This window comes from Podarcis erhardii (genome assembly GCF_964252035.2).
Source record: "Podarcis erhardii genome assembly, chromosome: 10".
NCBI classification, from domain to species: domain Eukaryota; kingdom Metazoa; phylum Chordata; class Lepidosauria; order Squamata; family Lacertidae; genus Podarcis; species Podarcis erhardii.
This window is the reverse complement of record NC_138500.1, coordinates 59,189,623-59,199,319: the sequence shown is the minus strand read 5'-3', so window position 1 is coordinate 59,199,319 and position 9,697 is coordinate 59,189,623. Positions and strand designations below refer to the sequence as shown.

At 39.7% G+C, this 9,697-nt stretch overlaps 1 protein-coding gene across 2 annotated transcripts in view; it reads left to right on the top strand.

Moving 5' to 3' along the window:
- Positions 1-2,388: 2,388 nt before the first annotated feature.
- Positions 2,389-9,697, top strand: part of POT1 (protection of telomeres 1) — a 65,285-nt gene continuing 57,976 nt past the window's right edge. For both annotated transcript variants that reach the window (XM_081877909.1, XM_081877908.1), the window contains exon 1: positions 2,389-2,691. In XM_081877909.1, the coding sequence (XP_081734035.1) occupies positions 2,569-2,691 (123 nt within the window). In that variant the 5' untranslated portion in view covers positions 2,389-2,568. The remainder of the gene's footprint in view (positions 2,692-9,697) is intronic.

Below are 9,697 nucleotides of genomic sequence, written 5' to 3'. Positions count from 1 at the left end.
ATAATCCTATGCATAGTAGATTAGACGTAAAACCAGCTTTAAGTGTAAGGTATGTGTATGGGATTGTAGCCTTTATTATATAAAGGTGTTTATAGCACAGCCTTAAGGATGTTCACTGCATGCTTCTTTAAGTCCATGTCCAATGGGATTCACTCCCTACCTAGTGTGTTTAGGTGTGCAGTTCATAAATATAATAGAATCATAGCACTGGAAGGATCATCTAATCTAGGCATCCCCAACCTGCAGCCCTCCAGATGTTTTTGGCCTACAACTCCCATGATCCCTAGCTAACAGGAACAGTGGTCAGGGATGCTAGGAACTGTAGTCCAAAACATCTGGAGGGCCAAAGGTTGGGGATGCCTGATCTAATCCAACCCTCTGCAACGCAGAAATATACAGCTGTATTTTTTAATTTTAATTTTTGCAAAAGAAGGTTCAGAATTTGAGGACTATCTGGGCATTATTGCTAACCATGAGCTTGAAATTCTGGAGAACATCCTGGAACAGCCAAAAAAACCAACAACCCAACTTTCTATTCTATTACTAGATCAGCTTAATTATGCATGTTTACACAAACCGAATACATTATCAAAATTACACAGAGTAAGTAGGGAAATTATTTTATTCAACAGCCCAGCCATAAACATGCTTATGCAGAAGTAACTTCAACTGAGTTTAGCAGAACTTGCGTCTGAGTAAACATTCTAAGAATTTGGATGCAAGTTAATCAGATTTCATTCTACCCCTTTCATTAGATTGAACGATAATTGCAACCGTTTAAATACTCTTCTTAACAGCAACCCCCAAAGTAGATTAGGAATTCTTTCCTAACTGCAGATGGATGGGGAAAGAAAGAGCTATTTAATGGGTGAGACTGAACATAATTAAGTGGTGTGTGTTGGGATTAAATAATGATGATGATTCTAATTTCATACATGCGTTGATAAGATGTGAACTGGCTGTAACTATTCATGAAATAAATTTTGGAGTTGCGGCTGATAGCCCTATTTTGTATTTTTATGCTGTGAGCCGGCCTGAGATCTTCAGATAAAGGCAGTAAACAAATTTAATAAATAATAATAATATGAAAACCTCATATTTGTGTGGACTCTTTGCTCTGTCTTGCAACATAATAATAATAATAATAATAATAATAATAATAATAATAATAATAATAATTATTTCCAGGCAGCTTACAAATTCAAAACAAATAATAAAAAAGGTACCCAGAACAAACTTAGTTTGTCTTTAAGGTGCTACTGGACTTTATTGTTACTATTATTTTGACTGCGTCAGACCAGCACGGCTAACTACCTGAATTGAGATTAAAAACAAGAACGGTTAAAAACACAGAAAAAACTAAAATTACAGTTTTCATTTCACTTTTAATTTGTATACTGCTTTTCTATATAACAATACCCAAGGTGGTTTTCAGAAACAACAAAATATGCACCAAAGAACACACGCCTTATAACAATCTGATCCAATACAGAAAGTCATAATAAAACATAATATTCAACAATCTATTAGAATAGCACAACATGGGCAGAGATGACTGGCAGAATCCGAGACCAGGACAAAGAGACAGTGGAAGAAGATTGGATGAAGTTCAAAGACTATCTTAATAAACATTATAAAATTAATGAAGGCTAAAAAGATATGGGTTTAAAAATTAGTGGTTTGCAGGGGTGTTGATTAAGGAAAAAGAATAAAATTATCAAAAACTATGGGAAAAATGGGAATGGATTTGATAAGATAAATGAGATTAGAATACAGAAGGGGGAGGTGTGAGGAGGTCGGTGAAATTAGGTTTAGAAAATAAGGTTTGAATTTATACTTGTTTTTGTTTTGTTTCTTGGTTCATGTATGTTTTTATTGTTGTTTGTGTTTGTGTTTATATGTGTTTATTCGAAACTTTAATAAATATCATTTAAAAGAAAACAGAATAGCACAACACGGACCGTTCAACACTGGCGGAATTAAAAATATACATATTTATAAGTAGATAAATATTCCTGTCTTTGTGCACCCATTTCCCAATACAATCCTATGTATATCTACTCAGGAGAAGCAAGTTCCACTGATTTCAGTAAGAATCTCATTTGTGCATTTCAACCAGTTGTTTCCCATATACTTCGGTCTCCAGCTACATAACTACATTTCCCATGGTCCCTCACCGCTGGACCCGCGAGCTAGGGATCACGGGAGTTGTAGTCCAAAAGAAAAAGAGAGCTGGGGGAACTCAAACCTCCCTCCCAACCGTTACTTCCCTCGCCCAAGGCTCAGAAACGCTGCTCGCGTTGCCCGGCGCTGCGGAGCTTCAGTTTAGCACAGTGCGCGTGCGCCTGGCTCCGTTGGTAACGTCTGGGCGCCGCGAACCATAGAGAAGAACGAAGCCGCTGCGCACGCGCGGCCGGCAACCCACGAAGCGCTTTAGAACGCCCCTCAGCCCCCGGGCCCGGTTTGGCATGGAAATAAGGCTGCCTGACGGGCGAAGTGGTCGCTCGCGCCTTGCCTTCCTGTGAGGCCTGACCGGCCTTCAAAACCTGGGTTTGCAGCGGGGGCGCCATGCCACTTGAAGAGATAAGGGGCTCCTTCAGGGTGTTTGAAAACTCTCTGCGGGGAAGCCTCCAAAAAGTTGGTTTCGAGCATTTGCAGGTGGGCTGTGACTGCGCCAGCAAGTATGTCCAGGTAAACTCTTTACAATATTATTATTATTATTATTTCCAAATATATTTTATTACATTTCTACAGATTCCACATAGAGTTCCAATAATTATGTGTCTGTGTGTGTGTGTGTGTATATATGTATATGTATATGATGTATATGTATATGTATATGTATGTATATTTATTTATGTATCTCTGTCTCGACATAATGACTTCAGGTAAACTTTTTTTTTTTAAAAAAAAATTCCAAATATATTTTATTAGATTTCTACATGTTCCACATAGAATTCCAATAATTATGTGTCAATGTGTATGTATGTATGTGTGTGTGTGTATATATATATATATATATGCATATGCATATGTATGTATATCTATGTATCTCTCTGTCTCTCTTTCTCTCGACATAACGACTTCAGGTAAACTTTTTTTAAAATTCCTAAATATATTTTATTAAATTTCTACATGTTCCACATAGAATTCCAATAATTTTTTTTTTGTGTGTGTGTGTGCGCGCGCATACGTGTGTGTGTTATATGTGTGTGTGTTATATGTGTGTGTGCGCACGTGTATCTCGACTTTAGGTAAACTTTTTTAAAAATTCCAAATATATTTTATTAAATTTCTACAGATTCCACATGGAATTCCAATACATCTGTCTGTCTGTCTGTGTATCTATCTATCTATCTATCTATCTATCTATCTGTATAATATAGACTTCACATCCCATTTTCCATGTTTTTCTCCCCCCCCCTTTGCTGCACCCCATTTCCCTCTTTTATATCATAACCATAACACAATAATAACCAGTTTTTTTCTGTTGCTCATAGTTCAAATCCTGCTCGCACATTCTTCATACTATAATATCTCTTTAAATAATGTTCAGGTACCCTCAGAAAAAAGCACTGGTTATTAATTTGATTTATATACTGCCCTTCAGCATAAGATTTCAGGGTCGTTCACAGGATAAAATACAAGGTAAAAGCACGTGTAAATAGTCAACAAAAATAGCAAAACAATACCCCCTGCCTTCTGCAGTACATGACTGGGGCCTGGGATCATTTTCATGGGTCACAAGTTGTGTAGCACTGCCATGGCCTTTTCTTGCTATTTTTAAAGGACGGTTGAGTGTATGGCCATGGAAATAGCTTTAATGGGCTTTATGTTGCTGCATATTTCTAGGAGAGACTGATGTTGTGCTCAATTTTTGCTTGTGGGCTTCCTGTAGACATCTGTTTCATCACTGTGAGAGCAGGATGCTAGACTAGATAGGACTTCCATCTGATCCAGCAGTGTTGTTCTTAGGTTATTTATTTAATATTTTATTGTTTCATAAAACTTACACACCGCTTTATTGGTAAAAACAACAACAACCCTCAAAGTTGTTTATCACTAGGTTAGTGCTGAGCAAGATCTAGTGACATTCTCAGCAACAGTTGCTTCAAATTTTCTTTTATGCAATAGTTTTGCCTGCCTTCTTTCTGTAGCCATCAGCTTCTTATAGATTTAAGTTAACTTGGGTTCCATTAGTTGAACACACCTGAGAGTTGCTCCACTGATCTTTCCTTTTTTAATAATAATAATAATAATAATAATTTTTATTAACCGGCCAATCAAATCAAATCAAATCATATCACATAAATTCCGAATTACAAAGCCGAATTTTAAATTTTGTTGGGGGGACCCATATTTCAAGATCCGAAGGGGGATTCTGATCATCTTCTTGCTACTGCGTTAATGTCCAAATCAGTCCAAATCAGTCCAAACAGAGTTCATAATTCTATCCAGTCTTATCTTGCTGTTTCCACATCACATCTTGTTCATATATTTTCTCTTTTTTCTTTATGATCTCTTCTGATAGTCTCCTTAAGCCGATAAACACCAATAATAATCCTGTGTGAATTTTTCCGTTCTTCCAATCCTCAAATCGAGATGCTTTCCATATAGCATCACCTTCATAGATAACATCGCTCTTTCCATCATTAATCTCGCAAAACTGTCGCTCTTAAGTCCCACTGAGGAGTTTCACCCACAATATAAAAACAGCTCTATTTCTCCTCTCAGACTTAAGTCCTCCGACAGAACTTCCCAATATGGCAACGGCATTTTTAACTGCGTCATTCCAAAGCTCTTATACATTCCACGCTCTTCTTAAAACATGCTTTGGTTCGAAAGTTTATCTCCACACAGCCTTAAATCCACAGCTTAAGTCCTTAATACGACATTTCTGACTCGTAAGGGGAGGGGATTCTTGTTTAATCACATAAGGAAAGAAAGGAAAGTTTTTTTCCCCCTCCCCCATCAGTCATTTGCCATACCGAGTCTTGGCGTATCTTCTCATGATTTATTCTTGTTCCTCCGACTCATCTTGTTTTATCAGAGATCTCTTCTGTTAGCAGTCTTTACTCCCCCTCCTTCCTTGAAATATGTGCATTCCTTCATCCAAATTGTTTCTTTTGAAGTTCTTGCAGCTAGTGGCGCGGATCAGGGACAGCGTCCAGGAGCACCGGAATCCCACAGGAGGGCTTTGTGCCTAGTGCCCCCATCCCCACAAATTCGGGGGTGGTATAGGGCACAGCAAGCAAGGCATTCCCCCCCCATCCTGGGGGGGGGTAGGGAGGCTAATTACTCCCATCATAGCCTCCAAATTACCTCGTGTGGGTCGGAGAGATGTTATTGTCAGCCATCTTCTGATGCGCCCCCTAGTGGCCCCCCCGCTCCACTGATCTTTCCTGCCCTGTAGGATGTGAAGGCTCCCATATACATGTGAAACACTTCTGATCTGTAGATGTTTTAAGCAGAAGCTTGTAATTTTAAGTGCACTTCTCAATCAGTTAAAAATTGTAACAAGTTACAGTGATACCTCGGTTTTCGAGCATCTCGGAAGCTGAACAATTCGGTACCCGAATTCCGAAAACCCGGAAGTAATTGCTTCCATTTTTGAACACGTCTCGGAAGTCGAATGGCTTCCGCTGTGTGTTTTTCTATTTTTTCCATTGACTTGGCCAACCGCCCTTTGATCCTTGGTTGCCCAACGTTTCAAAAGTCCAGCAGTCTTCTGGAACAGATTACATTCGACAACCGAGGTATGTACCACTGTACTTGTGAATATTTATTTTATTAAATTTGTATACTGCTCCCTGTCTATTCTCACTTCCTTTTTGGAGACATGGTAGCCCTACTCTTATAGTCAGATCCTGAACAAGCTTACTTGAAAGTAAGTCTTAACTGAGTGTTGCTAAAATTAAAAATATCCTGTGCTTTGTCTTATCTATATAGTCATAGCATGCTCTCTTTTTAGCATTGCTTTTTTATTACTGGAACCATTAGTAAACTTGGAAGAAAAATATAGATGGCTTGGGAGCTTTTCATTTAAGGCATAAACTTAAAAAAGTGTTGTGATAAAAAAATTTCCAGTCTGGTGACTTAATGGACTTCTTTTTTCTTATAAAAGAATCAATGGAGTCTTCCAGATTTATGGACATTTTTCAAAAAACTGGAGGAACTGCACCACAATGTAACTTTTCTTTTTTACTTCCTCAACATAAAATCAGCACAGTTTGCAGCAATAATTTTCAGCTGTCTAGTAGCTGTTTCAGAACAAGGAATCCGCGTTGTGTTGCTCCATCTGTGGCTTCAAATGTGTTCTAAATTCAAGTGCTTAGTGCTGGTGGTACATTAGGCCTCTTGTATAAACTTTACAGAGTAGAACACATGAGACCAGTCTTCTTCAACATGTTTGCTTTAATTTGATGATGATGAATTTAATTTTAAAGCCTTTTATCATTACTGGCACTTGGGGATGTAAGCTGAGAATAGTACTGTTAAACTTGAATTTTGTTTGCTGTGGAAAAAAGCTTTTCAGCGAAAGCATGCAATTCAGTCATCATTACTGTTTCTTTGCTACTTTTATCTCCATGTACAGCATAAAGCCAAATATTGTATTTTCGCGTCACAGCAAACTGAGAATTACAAAAGAAAAAATCAATACAACCTTTTACTCTTTATGTAGGGTAAAATGGAGGTTAAAAAGACTCATGAATTTTTGTGATGTCAGGTATTTTTAATTCACACTCTTCTCCAGGAATACCTTTTTATCTCTAGCGCACGAAGTTCACAGTAGTTATCTTCATACACTGGAGACATTCCTTGGATGTAGTGCTTCAGGAGAGGTATGGAGGGTGTAAGGTCCAAGGCTCAATATCAGTTTTCGATTAATAAGCTGCAGTTTGGGAAGAGAGCTTTTTGACAGCGACCTTGGCAACATATCAGTGTTTCAGCTGCCACTTCCACCTTCTTTCAGTGAGGCATGGAGAATGGTTGTAGGGTATACAGTGCGTCTTCTGCTTGGATTGAAAGCCACACGTTGCAAAAAGGGCTGCATCCTCCTTTTTCTTTTTTAACTGTGGCCACACCTGCCAGCATGCACGTCTCATCCTCCTGCTGGGGGTTCAAGAGTGAACATGGCCCTCTGGTCAAGAAACGTTAGTCACTTGCTGAGGGGGGGCATTTAAACAATCAGTGTTCAAAATTAGCCAGGTGCATTTTGTACCTGGTTTTTGACCACCTACGACCAACTGAAGCTGCCTGGGCACCAGGATGGTGCCTGACATCTCTATCGTCTGGAGGTGCATGCCTGGGAATCATTGGATCTTGTCTTTTCACACACTCATACCCCGCCCTGTAGAATTCTATCAGATTTATTTTATCTGCACTTTCGGAATGAATTTCAGGAACCAAACTGCTTTTTCTGTGCAGCTTGAGCAGGAGTAGTCACCATTAGGAAAAAGAGGTCTGAAGAGGACCTGGATCAAGTGACTTTTCTTCTTTAAGTCCTTTAAGTTCTTTAAATTCTTAACTTAGCTAAAGGTTATCATCTGAACTAGCCAGATGTTTAACTGAGAATTAATCACAGTTGGTCCATCTGAAAAATCAGGCCTTTGAGCTGTCTTACCCCAAAATAGTAACTAGACATTTCATTTTGGCAATTGTAACATTGGTTTAAGAATCCATTTGGCATCTAGCTTATATATATCTGAGTTTCTAACACTGCTGATGACATGTGACACCCTTATTAAAACATCTGCACTGGCTGCCCATCTACTACTGAGCCATGTTCAAAGTCTTTGTGTTAATTTACAAGGCCCTGTACAACTTAAGTCCAGGATACCTTATGGATCACCTAAACCCTTATATCTTAGCTTCTTTACTAAGATAATCTGCAGAAGGGTTGTTGTTTATCCCCTAAGTTGTCGAGGCACATCTGACAACAACAAGAAACCAAGCGTTTAGTGTCATCAGCCCAGTCCTGTGGAATGTATCGGTACAGGAATATAATCTATGGCTGATTTCTAAAATATATATGGGGCACCGAGGTGGAGGTGGGGGGTAGAATGCCGTTTAAAGTTGTTAAAGATCACTGCCACAGTTGGTTTGTGTTCAAAGAGAGGCTATTTCTCGTGCTGGCACTGGCGCAAAATATATGTTCAGTACTCCATGTGATTGTGATAGATAATTTCCTCCGAGGAAACTTGCCTCATGGTGAGGAGAGAATTTAATGCATCTGAAATCTGCCTGAAGAAGCAAACAAACTAGGTGACTGTGAAAGGCTGGCACAAAGAACACGGTTAACAAGGAAACTAGCTCTTGTTAATTTGACAGAAGCAGTTATTGGGGCATCTGCTAATGTGCCAGGGATTGCTCTGGAGGACGCACATCTGCTTTCTACCTGGAAGCAGCTTTCAAATATATTATGATGATCACAGTGGTTGTACTGCATATTTACTGTTGTTCAAGTGTGATTGCCGTGTAATACATAGGCTCAGAACAGACAAATATATCCTTGGTGTACAAGCAGAGATGCCAGAGGAAAAAAGGCAAGTTGTAATTCAGGCAGTTTAATACACAGGTCTGTTAACTACTCCTGACTCCTTCAGCTGTGTATAACATGTGCAGCGTTCAAGAAATTCTGCTATTCTTGAGAGAGACAAAGAATATGCCATGTATCAAACCAGGGGAGGAAAATTATTTCCGGATATGGCCCACATTCTGAATTGGGTAGCTTGGAGCATCCCCACAGTTGCCTTGCTCTTTTGCAGTACTCCCAAGCAGTGTTGGAAGCTCAGATATATAAGCTAGTTGCCAAATGGCTCCTTAAACCAGGGTTACAGTCGCTGAAACCGAATGTCTATTTGCCATTTTGGGGCCAGACTGATTGAAAGTCGTTGTTTCTGGTTCTTGAAATTCGTTGTGCAGCTAAAGTATCACAGATAGAATTCTACAGGGTGTGTTGCTAGTATGTGAAAACAGTCAAGATCCAAGGATCCCCAGGCATGCACCTCCAAGATGGCGCAAACATCAGATGCCATCCTGGCACCCAGACATCTTTATTGGTCACAAGTGACTGACAGCCAGGTGCAAAACACGCTCGGCGAATTTTGAACACTACTCCCAAGTACAAAGTGAAACAGATCTGCAGGGACAATATTTGCCCACTCTTCTGTTGGGCGCATCATGATCCACAGAGAGCAGTGGAAAATATTTTTTCACATGCACCAGAATTAATCCTTAGTTGAGAGAGGGGGATATGCACAGCAAGAAAGAGCAGTATTTCGGGCATTCAGGCTGAAAATTCTTGGGCATTTGGGCTGAAAATTCTTCGGCAAAAAGTGTGTAGACGGCTGGGGGGTCCTGCGCTAGACCCACATCCTAACACCACAGTGTGCAATTATGTGTGTATATTCCATTCAAACTGTCCTGCTTTGAGTGGGAAGGTCTGGAGTGGGCTACAAAGGACATTAAGCTGACCTGGTTAAAAGCCTGTTAACACACAGGAGCTCTGATAATACAGCAGTGTTTCCCAAACTTGGGTCTCCAGCTGTTTTTGGACTACAACTCCCACCATCCCTCACCTGCTAGCTAGGGATGATGGGAGTCCAACAACAGCTGGATACCCATGCTTGGGAAACACTGTAATACAGGATCCCTGACTGTGGGGAAGCTCCTAAGCCAGGTGTGAAGAACCTGT